Source organism: Seriola dumerili, unplaced genomic scaffold (genome assembly GCF_002260705.1).
Source record: "Seriola dumerili isolate Sdu_G_001 unplaced genomic scaffold, Sdu_1.0 BDQW01000089.1, whole genome shotgun sequence".
Taxonomy (NCBI): domain Eukaryota; kingdom Metazoa; phylum Chordata; class Actinopteri; order Carangiformes; family Carangidae; genus Seriola; species Seriola dumerili.
Genome location: NW_019174344.1, coordinates 1,137,096 through 1,154,017, shown reverse-complemented (window position 1 = coordinate 1,154,017; position 16,922 = coordinate 1,137,096). Strand labels below are relative to the sequence as shown.

At 40.7% G+C, this 16,922-nt stretch overlaps 1 protein-coding gene across 1 annotated transcript in view; it reads right to left on the bottom strand.

The window, feature by feature from the left end:
• col7a1 (collagen type VII alpha 1 chain) overlaps positions 1–16,922 on the bottom strand; it is a 46,489-nt gene that overhangs the window by 25,219 nt on the left and 4,348 nt on the right. The window contains exons 12-51 of the mRNA XM_022745643.1: positions 16,758–16,907; positions 12,797–12,913; positions 12,392–12,538; positions 12,080–12,205; positions 11,841–11,987; positions 10,970–11,236; positions 10,609–10,752; positions 10,000–10,146; positions 9,567–9,704; positions 9,324–9,473; positions 9,100–9,236; positions 8,839–8,965; positions 8,590–8,733; positions 8,029–8,198; positions 7,686–7,727; positions 7,574–7,600; positions 7,433–7,477; positions 7,201–7,320; positions 7,050–7,093; positions 6,916–6,951; positions 6,775–6,828; positions 6,580–6,654; positions 6,234–6,347; positions 5,763–5,772; positions 4,748–4,774; positions 4,595–4,648; positions 4,428–4,499; positions 4,285–4,344; positions 3,440–3,475; positions 3,315–3,359; positions 2,466–2,501; positions 2,318–2,362; positions 2,169–2,204; positions 1,864–1,896; positions 1,683–1,754; positions 1,493–1,552; positions 1,253–1,288; positions 1,087–1,167; positions 262–297; positions 56–100 (exon numbers count right to left, since the gene is read on the bottom strand). Coding sequence (XP_022601364.1) covers positions 56–100; positions 262–297; positions 1,087–1,167; positions 1,253–1,288; positions 1,493–1,552; positions 1,683–1,754; positions 1,864–1,896; positions 2,169–2,204; positions 2,318–2,362; positions 2,466–2,501; positions 3,315–3,359; positions 3,440–3,475; positions 4,285–4,344; positions 4,428–4,499; positions 4,595–4,648; positions 4,748–4,774; positions 5,763–5,772; positions 6,234–6,347; positions 6,580–6,654; positions 6,775–6,828; positions 6,916–6,951; positions 7,050–7,093; positions 7,201–7,320; positions 7,433–7,477; positions 7,574–7,600; positions 7,686–7,727; positions 8,029–8,198; positions 8,590–8,733; positions 8,839–8,965; positions 9,100–9,236; positions 9,324–9,473; positions 9,567–9,704; positions 10,000–10,146; positions 10,609–10,752; positions 10,970–11,236; positions 11,841–11,987; positions 12,080–12,205; positions 12,392–12,538; positions 12,797–12,913; positions 16,758–16,907 — 3,452 coding nt within the window. The remainder of the gene's footprint in view (positions 1–55; positions 101–261; positions 298–1,086; positions 1,168–1,252; positions 1,289–1,492; positions 1,553–1,682; positions 1,755–1,863; positions 1,897–2,168; positions 2,205–2,317; positions 2,363–2,465; positions 2,502–3,314; positions 3,360–3,439; positions 3,476–4,284; positions 4,345–4,427; positions 4,500–4,594; positions 4,649–4,747; positions 4,775–5,762; positions 5,773–6,233; positions 6,348–6,579; positions 6,655–6,774; positions 6,829–6,915; positions 6,952–7,049; positions 7,094–7,200; positions 7,321–7,432; positions 7,478–7,573; positions 7,601–7,685; positions 7,728–8,028; positions 8,199–8,589; positions 8,734–8,838; positions 8,966–9,099; positions 9,237–9,323; positions 9,474–9,566; positions 9,705–9,999; positions 10,147–10,608; positions 10,753–10,969; positions 11,237–11,840; positions 11,988–12,079; positions 12,206–12,391; positions 12,539–12,796; positions 12,914–16,757; positions 16,908–16,922) is intronic.

Genomic DNA, 16,922 nt, shown 5'->3' with positions numbered 1-16,922 from the left:
AGTTTAAAGTGTTAACAGAACCTGACTATATATGTGTCAAAAACGCTTGACTTACCCTCAGTCCTCTTTCTCCTGGTTTCCCTGGAAGTCCAGACTCCCCCTGATGAAAAACAAGTTCATAACAGAAAAGACATTGATAGGCATACATTTGTGCAATGGCACCATGTAAGAAATATATTCTATCTATTCAACAAAAACAAAATGAAAGTGAGTATCTAAAAAAGAGGAATGGATATAGTAAGAAGAAGAGATTATACTCACAGGAGTGCCTTCATCACCCTTCTCTCCTCTCCCACCCTGTTAATATAAGCATGAATAATTCAATGAATTTAACTGTCAATGGCATTAAATTTCAAAATCTACCACATCAGGTGAATAGAGGGTCAGAACTGATAAAAAGTTACAAAAGACGACAAAATTGCATATCATACACACAAAGTGTTGGATTGTTTTTACCTCTAAAATTGCATCTTTGGAAAGAGTTGCATGTTGGAAGAGAGAAGATAAGCTTAAGATGCTGTTTAATCTTCGATTACAGCTGAGTTAGCAACATGAAATAACACAAACAGCTTTTTACAATACTGTCATCTAGAGTATTCCTTCACTGAGCGAAGAAAACCAGTGAAAGAAAGAAAGTAAGGACTTACAGTAGAAACTAAAATGTAACACAAGGGCTGGACAATATGGTTGATATCATTATGAGGATACTAATTAACACGGATATTTATCCGCCAAATTATAATCATTAATCATTAATTTGAACAGCAGAAATCTGTACAATGATAAGATCACCATGGCTGCAACTTACACTCACTGTCATTACCAATTAATTTGCCAATTTTCTTTATTAATAGTTTGGTCCAATAAAATTAGTGAAAAGTGTCCTTTTCAATTTCCCTGAACCCAAAGTGACATATTCAAATGGTTTTGTTTTGTCCACCCAAGAACAATGAACAATGATCATGTTGGTCAATGAAGAGTAACACTGAATTATCACCCAGCCCCACTCACTACTCTTGATAAAGGTACTGTTGAAGAGTGAACTGTGTGACTCCACTTTTTTAAGTATTCATACACAACTCTGACCTCTTTCCCAGGAAGACCGGGCTTTCCTGGGATTCCTGGGCGCCCATTCTCCCCCCTCTCCCCCGGTTCACCGGCGTCTCCCTAAAGAACAGTTTCAAGACCAGTTTAACAATCAAATAAATACAAATAAACAGAAAGGCTAAAGAAAACACAGCCGGCCTCTCACCTTGCCACCTGGCCTTCCACTGATACCAGCAGGTCCCTGAGGAGGGGAGCACATGTTTTATGTATTTTCAGTTTGTGCGGTTTTGGGGCACGACTTACACTGACAGGTGGCACAAGGGAATGTTTCATCAATAATAGATGCTATTGTCAGGAATATAATCACAGCAGCTGTAGATATTATGATTGTGCCATTTATAGTTCTGATAAAGAGGTGTTAACTATGGTTTAAGTGTGAACTTACTCGCTCTCCCAGCTCTCCTTTAGGTCCAACAACACCTGACCCTCCTGACCCTGAAGACCCCTTTGAGAATGACAGAAAAGCAAATGTCACTTGGATATACAATATGGCAGATTGTAAGCATGCACACTAACAATCATACACACACAAACAATTGGAAATTTTAAGGCATTCTCATCCAGGGGTTGCTCACTTTCTCTCCTCTCTGTCCAGGCTCTCCTTTTTCTCCCCTCTGCCCCTCGGAACCAGACAAACCCCGCTCCCCCTGTGGGAGAACAGCAAAAGAAGGGAAGCCAATCAGACTGAAGAACGGCGGAGTCCAGTGAGCTTTGTTAAAATGATTATTTATATAAGAATAGCATTTGACACCTTACCTGTTCCCCTTTCTTTCCTGGGAAACCTGGAGTCTGCATGATTTGAATGATACAGTAAAGACTATCACACAAAGACTGTCATGGACATTAAGTTGATATTCAAAATGAAAGGACAGATGAATTAATATATGTAACGATTTTTTCTTATCTGTGGACTCACGCTTCTTCCAGGCTCCCCTCGTGCTCCGTCATTTCCCTGGTAACAGACAGGCTCACTTGTTCTTTCATGTTTGCTTGGAGATTTATTCCATCAGATTATGAAACATTTAGCTCTCATTGATTACCCTTAATTAAATCAGTCTCACCTTTTCTCCTGGCAGTCCACTGGGCCCTGGTAAACCCTGATGACAAATGGAGAGACTCATTCATGAGACTATTGATGCATTTATAACACTCAGACCATGCAACAAATGTGAAATCAAAAGCCAATACTACATGATAGTCTGTCACTCACTCTCAACCCTGGTGTTCCTTGGAGGCCTGGCTTCCCTGGGTCCCCCTGATAAGACAACATTATTCATAAAAAGCATAAAATCCAACTAAAAGGAAAGGATGCCAACAATTTAAATCATTTAAATCTAAAAAATAAGCACTGCACTCACTCTCTCCCCAGTTTCACCAGCCGGTCCTCTCTCGCCCTGCAAAGAGACACGTGCAGAAAGATTATTGTTTTCTAAGTGAAATTTGCCTGGTATCCCCCTTCATGAGCACATGCATGTGCATTAAGCTGCATTGTCTGTGACTGACATTTACTGTTGTAAATGTCTGGAGACACTCTTCTTCTTTGATTGTCTGATTTATTCATGATAATATCTACATCTTACAAATAAGAGTTGCAGCCATTGTGAAATTGTACTTACTGTAAATGTGATCCAGTTACTTGGGACAGTCCGTTGCAAGCAATTATTATCAGTTTCTTAATTTGCATCTACAAATGACTATTACGTGGGAAAAATCAAAGGATTTCCATACAATGTAAACATGTTTTTCTGATAGAAGCCTTTAGTTACCAACAGTTACCACAGCTTTCTACTCACTGTGCACAAGTATGACCATGATGTTGCACAGACACACATTAGACCATGGAGCAGACATTAAAGCTACCTCTCTGTTCAGCTACAAACAAGTTCACTGCAGCATATTAAAATGTGTCTGTGTCTCCACCCTGTCTCCACCCTTTTCAAACCAACATTTTTAACTTGAGCTTTTCAGACCTATATGAGCTTGATGAGACTTACATATTGGTCAGAGAGATTAATATTAATCTCTCTTAATATCAATATTGTACTGCTGTTACGATAAACTAACATTTAAAGCTCATAAAAGCCTCACTCATTATATTGTGCACACACACACAAACAAAAAAACACACACACACACACACACACACACACACACACACACACACACACACACACACACACAGGTACATACTTGACTGTTCCACTCACCCTGTCTCCTTGTGATCCAGCTTCACCTGGCTGTCCTCGGTCACCCTATCAGAACAGAGAGTGACAGAAGTCATTCCTCTATTTACACCTAACACCACAAGTGATTTTTCTTACCTTTATCTTACCTTGCTGCCAATCTCTCCAGGAGGCCCACGGGGACCCTGTAAGACATGAGCAAAATGCCTAAACATTAATTTATCAACTGCCCCAGGGATATTATGTTTTAGTTCAGTTTAATTATGTGTCTAACTGTTAAGAGGATATCTCAAAAATGACATATGAGGTTTCACTGAAAGTTCTGCAAAGACAGAATGGATTAGTTTTAACTGTGGCTAGTGCCACCATGTGGCCATTTTGAAGTACTTTGTACTTTTGCTCAGGGATTCTATTTCTTCTTGAGCTAACACATGTCTATCCATAATGACCACAAATTTTATGACATATTTTGCCGTTTTGTCCAGTATTTACCAAATGTAATGCATAACACACAGCATGTGCATGACCCTGAAAACCACCTCCTCTAACTCTTTTGTAACTGTTATAGCCTAATTGACATAAGTTACATTGATAATTGAAGTCACTGTGCAATTGCAGCCATATGTTAATGATATATGCACAAATAAACTTTGTGAGATCCTGCGACTATAATTGAACCCAAAGCATTATGATGTATTCAAATAACCACAATACATCTGCCAGTAGTCCCCCTTGAAATGTGGCAGAAATCATCCTTGTAAAAACTGAAGAACTCTCAGCATTTTGGGATTCTGCAAAAAGCAGTAAGATTGTCCTTTACTATGTGATGCAGATTTTAAAAAATTGAGAGAACAAATTTAGAGGATGGTACAACCTTAGCAGGGGTATGTACTATCAGTGCTGAGAAGTATTTACTGTATTTATACTCTGCAAAAACTGGATTTAGTATCATACCATCAGCTATCTTCATAAAACTACTTTGTCTCTGACATACCCTGTCCCCAGGCTCTCCTTGCCTGCCTGGAGGTCCGGCCAGCCCATCAGCACCGTCGCCCTGAAAAACAACCTTAAGTCATTTCTCTGAGATAAACACTTCACATGCTCAACCACTCGTATACTGGATCAATCTGCAGCTACCTTGTCTCCTTTGCTGCCCTGAGGTCCTGTTGGCCCTGTAGGACCTTGAACCCCTGGAGCTCCTGGAGTACCCTGATGATAAAAATGTAATTAGTAAATGCAAAATACAAAGATGTATACTCATCTGGGTGTGTGTCAGCACATCATCAGTGATTGACAGCGCTTACTGAGGAGCCCTTCTCGCCCTTCACAGCCACCCCGCTGCCTACTCCTGGAGGTCCCTGTCAGCAAAGAGAGATAAGAGCTGAGAATCATTATGTTTGCATGCTCCTCCGGATATTTCTGCAGTGAGAGGACAAGCTGGTGATAGTGTGACTCACCCTCTCTCCTGAGCTGCCCTTGTCTCCCTGCAGAAACAGAGACAGAGAGACAGAGACAGAGAAGACAAGAGACTTTATCGTCATTATACTGCTGTGCAAAACAACAACACAACAAATTTAAATGGCACTCCCTGAGTTCAAAATAATATCAAAAACAATTCAGACAATAAAAAAAGTCACAGAAAGAGCAAGGGGATGAACACTGTTGTCACAAAAGCTTCTCTATGATAACCTACCCAAGAAGCTGATCTGTATACACACATAATCAAAGGTCGATTCATACACAAACTACATTTACCACCTGGCCCTTGTATACCTCTGCCAACCAGTCCAGTTACAGTTCATATTCATCTCTTTCTCGAGTCAAATAATAGACATAGTGACAACTTTGAAGGAATTTAGTGTATTTTATCATAATTAGCATATGTATTCTTGAGTTAAAAACGTGTTTTGTAATGTCATTGTGACCTTGACCTTAAGCAAACAACATCTAATCAGTTAAAACTTGAGTCCAAGTGAAAGCTGGAAGGAGAAAGAATTCCATCAAGGCATTCTTGAGATATCACATTCACTTTTTTTCATTACTGAGGACTTGAAAACTTATCTAATGCTAGTTTGAATGAGTTGGTGAATTAATTGGAACAAGAATCAAAATCTCAACATTTGTATACAAAGCAATTAATTTGTCAAGACAACAGTCAACTAACAACTGTCTTGACATGTGTTTGTATTAGAAATACCCTCTGTATCTGTCTCAAATATCACATAAACACATTGGTTTCTGGATTCACTGGAAAATATAAAAACTGTTAAATTCAAAATGATATTGTGTAAGAAAAACAACCGCTAAAATCTGAGATTTGCATGCACATACAGTAAATGCTTGAGCCTCCACTGAAGAAACATAAAAGTGGCTCAATGCTACCATCATGTGTGTGTGTCTGGCAATAACAGTTTCATCTTGGAACAATGACCAAAACACTCCATTAAGAATTCATTAAGGTCGCTAAAATACCTCAACAAACCTGTGGAAAAGTTTAACACAAATTTATTTTGAAGTGTATGAAAATTTAAATGACAGCATTGAGTGAGCATATTACTTTATCAAAGATCTCAAAATCCCATCTGTCATTACAATAATCTAATAATAGTATAATATCCAAGAATAGTCAGTGCCTACTCATATAATAATAATAATAATAATAGCCAAACTTTATTTGAATGGAAAACCGCTCAGTGCAGTTTAGAAGAGGGTAGTATTTTCAATTTTAAGTTTTAATTTGTATCCTGTACTGGGTAAAGTGTGTGAGCTCATAAATGAGATAAACATATTTTCAAATGAAAATCTTGCCCGGTACTGCTTTGAAAAAGGTTTATATTTACAAGTAGAATTCTTCCAGATCTGATGTTAATATCTTTCAGTTAGAGATTTTGGCATTACTTTCTAAATTGAGTGAACTGGAGTGAAGCAGAGAAGGAGGCAGACCTTGATGGAGAGTCCTGGTGTTCCTGGTATCCCTGGGCGACCATCCTGACCTGATGACCCTGGAACTCCAGGTGCCCCTTTAATCCCGTCACTGCCTGGCCGACCTGGAGTACCCTTCATATAAAACAAACACACTGGTTAACATATAGAAACGAAGGCTCATGATTCTTTAATCACAACATCCAAAGCATCTCGAAAGCTACACCAGGTCATCAGTTGAGTGTGGAAGGTTTATGTGTGTTAGGCCCACTGTGGGATTTAGGTTGACCATACAAAACAAATTTAGAACTGTGATGATCTGTCTTATGGTTGTTTAAGAGCATTGACTTTCGAGTTTGTTTCTTACCGGTATCCCTGGAATGCCTGGTTCTCCCTTCCTCCCCGGAAGACCCCCTCCAGATATAGCTGAGCCTGGTTCACCCTGAAGCATCAGCAAACACCATGAACAGACACACTTTCAACATCACCTTGTTCCCTTGTCTATCACAAACAAGCACATAAACGACTTGTGAAATGCATTAAAAATGACAACTTAGCTCACCCTTTCACCTTTATCGCCCTTTGGCCCTTGTGGCCCTGTTGTACCTGGTCCTCCCTAGAACAATAGTAAAAAATTTAGGACGCAGTGTACTTATTTTACTCAGACATCAACAAACAGTTCTGCAGGTCAACAGTTACTCACTGGGTCTCCTCTGACACCAGGTAGGCCCTGTGAACCCTGTATGACACAAAAACAACAGTATTTTGTTCACCCTATGCTAATACAACAACATGAACACATCCAGAGGATCTATGGATTTTGGTGTCTCAACTCACTGGGACCCCTGCAGTTCCAGGGGCACCTGGTCGCCCTGGCAACCCTGGATTTCCATCAATACCAGGAAAACCCTAAACAGAACAACAAAATGTTTGTTACTTTTTTCTGGACAAATTTCTATGATGTTGTTATGGCCTTCGCTGTACTCACTCTTTCCCCCTTTTCTCCTTTCACCCCCGCTGTGGGAGGGAACGGGATAGTTTGGCCTGGTGAACCTGGGCGTCCTTCAGGGCCTCTGGGGCCATCTCTCCCAGGCAAACCATCACGACCCTACATCACGTAGACGCAGGTGTACACATTATTACTATGTACTATGAATATTAAAGACCAGTACATTGACAGTACATAGAACCATCACAGTCAGTGCTAATGAATTACTCACAGGCTCTCCCTTGCGCCCATCTGCACCATCTCTCCCTCTCTCACCCTGTGGAGTCAAACAAAAAGTGACACCTTTACAGTTGAAAATACAAATACAATACAAAGAAGAGTGGTAAAAAACTGAGCAACTTCTGCATTATACCTTCTCTCCACGATCTCCTTTCTCACCCTAAAAGAAATGGGAAACATTAACCATATTAGAAATCACAGGAAGGAAAAGGCAAGTATGAAAGTACAGTTAGACAATAACTCACCCGAGGGCACTGAATTGCACACTGGTCTGGACCTGGAGTTACCTACAAAAAAAAAGGCAGAAACATTAAGCTGAAATTAATTTTTTTTTGTCTTACATCCTCCTTTATTACATTAATTCAATTCCTTGCTATTTCAATTAAAAAGCCACAAAAAACTTAACAACATGTGGTATATGTCCAAATGTTACATTTGTTTGTCAAATAGCTAAACTGAGAGTTACAGGTATTGGCAAACTGTGTTGTTTTGTTCTTGGTTACTGTAAACTGACTAGGCTAAGCATGACTCTAATTTGAAAAGTAAGATTATGACCAAAACATGTATTTTGATGATGTTTCTCCTCACCTCTGGTATTCTGGCGATTCCACAGAGCAGGTCTGCCAGATCAGTATGTAGTGTGTCCAGCTGTGCTGCACTACGGCCATACAGGATGTTCTGGGTGCTGCCATCCGTAACAGCACGACGTAGCTCCTCAGTATCTGCCTGGTCAATACCCACTGCTAACACTGTGACACCTAGCAGACAAACGTACACACACCAACAGATCAGTCTCACTGAATAGACAGTTTTTAGGATTTGTGTGTGTACTGTATGCAGAACACTTGTCATTGTAAAGTATTCATAAATATTGTTGAAGTTCTTGTGAATTCAGGGAAAAAAAAGTATTTTCCATGTTTTTTCAGGTTGTTTCAGCTCTAGATAGAGTTTATTTGTCACAGGGCCAGTGACTTTAGACAGTTTTTTTTTTAATTAAAGTACATACACTGTGGTGAAATCTTGAAAATAAATTGTGCAGCCAACTACACCAATCTGGTAGGGGCAGGTAGTTACGTCCAACATGATTAAAGCAAAGTTTCATTCTCCAGATGAATTGAGTGTGACTGTTTGTTGGTCTGCTCAGCATACCTGTAGCTCTGAGATTACTGGCTGCGAGAGTGAGGTTGTCAGCTGATTTTCTGTCAGTGATGATGACAACAGCACCAGGGACCCTCGGTCTGCGTCCAGCTGAGGGGGTCAGAAGGTACTGTCTGGAGAAGGTCACTGCCTCACCTGCAGAGGGAGACAAACAATATTATAACTGCTAACACACATAAAATGAGCAGCGACAGAAAGGAAGTTCAGGAAATCTCTCACAAGATGTAGAAAAAAACTGACCAATGTTATTCCCTGGGCTTTCATCAAAGGGTGTGGACTGGATCTCTTGAAGCAGTGTGTCAGATCTGCCATGGCGACTGAGCAGGAACCATATTTTGGGTCTGTAACCGTACACTACAACTCCCACCTAATACAGACAGAGAACAATAAAGATGTTGGCAGTACACAGCTAAAAAAATGACTATGCAAACACATTGTGTGAGCTATCGGCCTGATACCTCTCCATACCCTGTTTTGAGACTTATTTGTGAGGAAGAGTACCTGTGAGTCACGGGTTCCAATGGTGTTGAGTGACCCTGCTGCACTTGTGAGGAGTTCACGCAGAGGTCTTGCGAGGCTGATCCGATCGGTAGATGCCGGCACCAGAAACACCACATCCAGACGCCCGCCCACACACACTGTGGTCAGAGGTTTGTAAGAGTAAGTAAGGTATCAAAAGATGTTCATACGTAAAGGTGATGAAAGGGCATGTGTTGATGTGTTACCAGTGCGTTCATTAACAGAGCTCTCCGTTCCCAATCCATTTTCAAAGGTGGGCTGCACACTAAAGCGATATCGACGGCCCAAACGTAGCCCAGTCACCTGGTAAGAGCTGGAGGAAGCAGGCAGCGAAACAGACAAGCCTCGACCAACATCTGAGAAGAACAGTTAAAATGATAAGACTGTAGAGCAGGCATATAAGAATCTAAAACATATAATCTCTGAACACATGTAATAAAATGTTTCACCTGTCTCGTCTCTCCAGCGTAGAATATATCCTGTGGCACCTGGTAGTGGAATCCAGTCTAGCCGTGCAGAACTCTGGGTAACCTCTGCCACTCGTAAAGTTGTGGTAGGTAGAGAGGGAGGAGGGGTATAGGTACCAGCTGTACACACAGATACTCACAATTAGCAAATACCCAGCAATAAGATATTTTGTGAGATATCAGATTTTGTATGAACTATTACACCCAACAAAGACCCATGCTCAATTATGTGTCAAGCTCAAAAGCCTAAAAGTGACTTTCAATGTGCAATGTGCAGTTTATTTAAAAATGTCAAGTACTGTTAACCCCATTATTTCAAGAAGACTTTTAAGGACTTAACTCTAGATCTAAGTATAATTTATCCAATCTACATATTTTTTGAAATACTCTCTGAATATGGGAAGACAGGACTCACGTGTGGTGATTCTGACAGACACAGGGCTTCCCTCTCTGTTTTGAACTAAAGCCATGACCTGCACCTCATATTGAGCTCCAGGGTCCAGCCGGTCTAAATCCACTGCTGTCACATCTCCCCCAACCAGCTGACTCCTTTGTTCACCACCTAAAAAAGCGCACAGTTGACATAAAACAGCCATAAATGAATAAAACTTCTTTCTCATTAATGCATATGTTAGGGGCAACTTGCTTATCAATTGCTTAATGTCATATAAAAAGGAGTGGCTTTAAAATGAATTCTACTTTAAGATCTGTGAAACAGTGTGAGACCACGATAAACCCACCATCTGTTCTCCGCCAAGAAACACGATAAGCTGTTGCTCCTTGCACACCAACCCAAGTGACTCGGACAACCTCTCCACGGGTCTCTTGGACTTGCAATGACGTCACAGTTCCTACCACAGACTGATCGGATTCTGCCAGTCAGGACAGGAAACATGTCAAGCATGACTTACCTTTGTTCCCAGTCATTTTATTTTACATTTTCCTACTTATTGTCAGGTTTCTCCAAAAATACAATATAAACAACAACAGAAATAAAGTGGATTCGACAGATTCAGTGTAGTACCTGTTCTGATGTTCAGAGTGGAAGGGCTTCCCTCTCGAGAGCCACTCAGTGTAGAAACTAGCACACTGTATGCTGAATCTGCCTGCAGTCCATCAATGGTGAAGGAAGAGACGTCGGCTGCCACGTTACGAGTTGTTTCAACACCTGCACCAAGCGAGACATGGCGGAGAGATTAAAATGAGGACATTTTTATCTTTCTTCAACTAAACATACATGAGGACAGAAGAAGTTGACAGTCAGACCACCCAAATCTAAATCTTTTAATTACTTAAATCTTTTCTTTACATTACCCTTTTTTCATGTGTCCAGCTGTATCTCATGTCTCTAAAATGTTCAGTATCTAATGCTAATCATTGCTTACCATTATCACTACGCCAGGTGATCTTGTAGCCAGTTGCCCTTGGGGAGGGTGACCATGAAATGCGTATCCTCTGAGATGTGACGTCAGTGATGCGAAGTCCAGATACTGATCCGCCGTGGGGATTAGTCCGAGCTGACAGTGTGACCACCTCTCCAACGCGTTGGTCAACAACAGCTGCAACACCAATTACCAGCGCCTCATCTGGTTGCAGACCATCTATAGTGAAGGCTGTGGCCTCCGCCCCAAGAAGACGGGACTGTTCCGCACCTGCAATGCAGAACATAAGGACAGATAATCTCACACACATAAAAAACTGAGTACAAGCCAAAAACTAGAGATAAGTAAAGAGTTGAAACTTCAAAGCCAGCTTCAAAAGTCTGTTTTTATCTTTTTTTGAAAGGAAAGACCAAAAAAATCAATCAAAACTTTAACATGTACAAGATAAATCATATAAAAACACCATAAACTTCAAAAACAAAATCATTACAACACATAACACTTACTGTTGCTTTGTCTCCAAGTAACCCTGTACCCTGTTGCCCCAGTGACACCTGCCCAGGCAATTCGAATTCTCCGACTGTTCGCATTTGTCACTCTGAGGTTAGTCACTCTTCCAGCACTTTGCTCTGAAATGAAGGTGATACAATGCCTCATGTGATAACAATTCGAGGTTTGAATCTTTTTTCAACAGCAAGAGTCTTGCTGAGTATTTCACTTCATCAAACATACGTGTTTGGCAGTGTTGCCTTCAATGAGATGTCCACAGGTTACACTAAAGAATCTACAATATCTGTTGAACAACATTTAAGATTCCAGGTGCAGAAATTGACAGATAAATGAAAAAATACACAGGTACAGCACATCAACTCACCTGGTTTGATGTAGACAGTGACTGGGTCTCCTTCATTTTCTCCCACCAGTGCTGTGACACTGATACCATATGACACTCCCACTGTCAGGTCTCTGAGGTCAAGGGTTGTTTGGTTTCCGGGGATAGTTCGGATTTCCTCAGTGCCCGCTGACATGATATGAAGCACATAATCCACAATCATGTTTTTATTCATAACTGGGCAATAAAAATCTAAATCAAAATAGAATGATGAATAATACCGTCTGTGTTCAGGATAATGATGCGGTACTGTGTGGCCCCAGCTACACCTATCCAGCCAAGTCTGACAGTACTGCCCAGAGACTCCACAACTCTCAGGTTGGACACCCTCCCCACTGGCTGTTCCTCTGCAACATCAGAGGGTAAAGACTCTCATGAATAACAGATACAAGCACAAAAACATTTAGGCATAGATATCTTTATCTATAAACCTATTCAGAACTGCAGAGAATCCAACCACAGCACATTTATGACCCATAAATCATTCCAAAATGAATTCAGAGTTTAGAGTTCCCTCTGGCTGAGTGATTGACCTCTGGATGTGGTGGAAACAGGTGTGGCCTCCTCACGACCTTCGAACAGGGTATACAGGGTGATAACATATTCTGTGTTGGGCCGGAGGCCAGTTAACTCATAGCTGGTGGTGCTTCTAGGAAAGGACAGGCTCTGGACGCGGCCTCCTGGAGACAGAGCAACAATCCAAGATCAGTGGGTTCACATTAATTTTACTTCAGGTAAGTGGGAGTACGATGCCTTCATATGTACTGTATATAATTCCTACTGCTTGCATTTTAGTGGAGCTAGCAAGTTATACATATTAGGGTATATTTGAGTGAATTCATGCTGCTAACAAAAGCATAATCATACCAAAAAAATTTAATTGCTTCATTTTAATACAATATTTGAATGTTTGAGCATGAGTGACATGCACATCTGACCTTCACCCTCCTTCCACTCCAGTCGATACCCTCGAGAGGACTGAATTATTCTCCAGGTGAGGCGGATGGAGGAGGGGCCGGTGGTAGCTGCTCTGAGGACCTGCTGCTCCTGACGCTCTGAGGAAAACACATTATGTAATATGTCATACTGACCTTGACCTTTGACAGCCAAAATCTAATCAGTTCATCTTTGAGTCCCAGTGGACCTTTGTGTCAAATGTGAAGGATTTCCCTTGGGGAGTTCTCGAGCTATTGCTTTCACAAGGCCAAAACCACATTTTGTGAGGACACCATGACCATGCCCTTTGACCTTTGACCCCCAAAATCTAATCACTTCATCCTTGAGTCCCAGTGGACATTTGTGTCAAATGTGAAGGATTTCCCTTGGGGAGTTCTCGAGCTATTGCTTTCACAAGGCCAAAACCACATTTTGTGAGGACACCATGACCATGCCCTTTGACCTTTGACCCCCAAAATCTAATCACTTCATCCTTGAGTCCTAGTGAATGTTTGTGCCAAATTTGAAGAAGTTTCGTCGCAGTGTTACTGAGATATTGTGTCAATAAGAAATGGGCAAAGAGGTGGGGTGTGTGGGGAGCTGAGACTTCGGTGCATGCTGGTTTGTGGCAAGCTTACGCTCGCCCACTTGTCACTCAAAGCAGCCCTCAATTATGCAGAACTTTAAGCATAAAACAGATGATTTATAAAACTCCCCGTACAGTTGTTAAGAAGGGGGAAATTAGCTATACAGACCAAAACCATTTTTTATACAGGGCTGTAAACATGTTTATTTCTGCTGAAAAGTTTGGCATTTTAACATGGGAGTTTACTGGGATTGACTCTCTTTTGGAGCCAGCCTCAAGTGGCCATTCGAGGAACTGCAGTTTTTGTTGGCTCGTCTTAGGCTGCCTGAGAGGGCAAGATCTAAGCACCTGTCTTAACTTATGTCTGATATTAAACATGAAATCAGTAGATTATTAATACCAAAGGGTCAGTATGTGAGCACCATGTTACTGATTACTGGCTAATAGATGGACAAACTGGGACTGAAACATGTTTAGAGGAAAAGTTGTAAATGCTGAATGTTTGTTGCAGAGGAGTGACTGAAGGAATGTCCTGTTGAGATGAGAAGCTCTGCAGGGAGCAGCTGCGCAGTCAGGGAGAGGGAAGAGGGAAAAGAGGGAATTTAAAGAATCATCTCAGACTATACATCACTGGAGCATCTAACGTTACACAGAATCATTTATAGCACCACAATTCCTCCTGACTCACACACATTGTGCATTTACCTAGGTCAGAGAGGGAAGTGCTCACTTTAAAATTACTATATATGGCTCCCAAGCTACATGCTATATATTTACATAAACACAGGGTCTTCCTCAAGAGTTGGCATCTCTACCAAATGTACATTTAGAAGGAAAAGTGTCTCATCTAACATTACAACCAACAGCAGAGTATTGGTTGAAGTGACCAGCCAATCAGACGTAAGGGCACTTAGATCCTGCCCTCTCAGGTATCCCAAACATAGACTGCATAAAAAATGTCTGATTTTCCATTTTTCAATTATGTTTTTCTATCCAACATTCCACAAATAGAAGATTAATAAATAATAAATAACGTAATTGAACCGATGAATGAAAAATTGAAGATAAGGAAATTGAATTGATGCAAAATAGAACTGACAAGCTATTTTCTGGTATTGTGACATCCCTACTACATTGTATTCTCTACTCAAATTTCAACTAAAAAGACCAAGTAGTCACGTCCTCATAAACCCATCCCAGCTGCAAGAGCATAGCTACAAATTCTGGTCTGCTTGCAAAAATGTCACACCCTGATATATCTAATTTAGTATGCTATCATGCTGAAGGTAGGCAGTTACAAGACTGATGGGAAAAATTGGTCTGAGTGCAACAGCTAGTGTCTCATTTGTCATTATATTACATTTAGTAGAGATTCAGTGAGATGTGTAGAGAAACATCAAAACAAGAGAACTACTAAACAAAGTAAGTAATCAGGATGCCACTCTGAAACCATTCCAAATCCACAACTGCTTCCCATAAACACCGTGCACATGTCCATGACAAACCTTTTGTTGTTCTTATCCTTCAGAGTTAAGGATTCTATTGTGAAATGATACAAAAACTACTGGGTTGAAGAGGTGAAAATATTCTGTCATTGCAAGTGATAAATTACCATTATGGAGCTTTTCATGTCAGACACAATGTCAGACCTCTGCCCTCAGGCTGTCGGTATAGTGGACTAAGCTCAAAGAAATGCTCACTGTGACTAAGAGCAGCAAATCATCATCCAGGTCAGCTCAGAAAGACAGAAAAGCACTTTCTCTCTCATAATGATAAACCGTGATGCACATACATCAGTGAGAAACAGGTGTCAATGGCGATCACAGAGGTCAAAGAACAAAGTCTACAGACCACTGGCTCAGTCTTGGGCATCCAATGATGAACTTTTTAGGCCTGAGACTCAGACTATGTGTAACAAGTCAACAGTCAACAATTTAATCCATAATACATAAAGCTACTGAATAAGTTGAATTTGATGTCATGTGGTCTTTAATATATTTTTTAGGACTTAAGGTTAGGCATCCTACATGTTAGAAAGCGTAATGGTATTAATTAATGTATTAATGATATATTTGTAAATAAATATGAGGGCTTCACTCAATGTGGTCCTGACTGAAAGCAAAAAAAAAAAAAAAAATTAATTACTGCCTTGCGGCTGTATGCCTCTACCAACGTGCCAAGTTGCAGGAAATATGGTCACAATCTGCCCTTCCTGAGTTACACTGTTGAATAATGGACAGAAATGTTTTTGCACAACATTATGATGTCACAGTGGAGATGACTATAAAATGTCATCAAGTCATCATTTTATTCTATTAGACATTTGTCTTAAATTGTGTCATAATTGGCATATGAATTTGTGAGTTATGGCCAAAAACGAGTTTTATGAAGTCAAAAATCTGATCAGTTGATCTTTGAGTCGAAGAGAATGTTTGTGCCAAGTTTGAAGAATTTTCCTCCAGCTGTTACTGAGATATTGCAGTTACAAGGCCAAAACTGTGTTTTGTGAGGTCACCGTGACCTTGACCTTGACCTATGCCCTTTGACCTTTGACCACCTAAATCTAACCAATTCATCCTTGAGTCTAAGTGAATGTTTGTGCCAAATTGGAAGAAATTCCTTCAAGGCGTAACTGAGATATACAAGGAAGAGAATAGGATGTAGGGATGTGCAAACGAAATGCCTCCGGCCCTGGCTTGAAAACATTTCCTAATATGAAGGAACAGACTTCCGAATCACAAATCACAGACACAACAAAGCTCTACTGGTTTACACAGGAACAAACAAGAGAGAAACAAGCTCAGCTAAAGTTTAAGTTACTGTGATTTACAGTATGGAGAACATAGTATACATCTCCCTTCTCTGACAGCAGAACTAGGGCACAAAAAGGGTTTTCATCCTCCATTCCCACCAGCTCTCTGCTTAGTACAGTGGCCCTGCAGTGACTCAGCCTTCATTCAAATAACACTGGTCCAACAGAAGTGACACCATATGGGTATTACTCACGAGAGACAGATGGTGTGTGTGTATAACGAGTGTGTAGGTGTGCTAGAAATGTTCCCTAAACAGAACTAAACAGAAACATGTGTTGGTTTTTTCGGAAGAGAGACAAACAACACGGAAGACTGTTGACCATCCTCTCCATCTCTGCTTTTTGTTCCCCTCAGCTTCCTGTCCGTATGCATGCAAGCACATACTCAAAAAGCATTCTTTTACTGCAGTTTTCTAATATAAAACATACAGAGCGACCCAAATATAGTATGTCATTTGGTGTGTGTAAATGTGCGTTTTGAGAGAGAAGAGGGTACAATTAACACAGAGAAAAAAATCAGAGAGAGATGTTTGGTGTTGATGTGACATATTGGACGCACACCTACCTATCTTGAACCTGGCAGTGGCTACAGGGCCCTCAGTGTTGCCTTCATACAGTGGGATGATAGTAACGATGTACTCAGTGTCAGGCTGCAGTCTGGACAAAGTGTGAAACTCACTGTTGCCAGCAACCTCCACAGTCTCAAAATTTCGACCTTTGTGAACAGAAA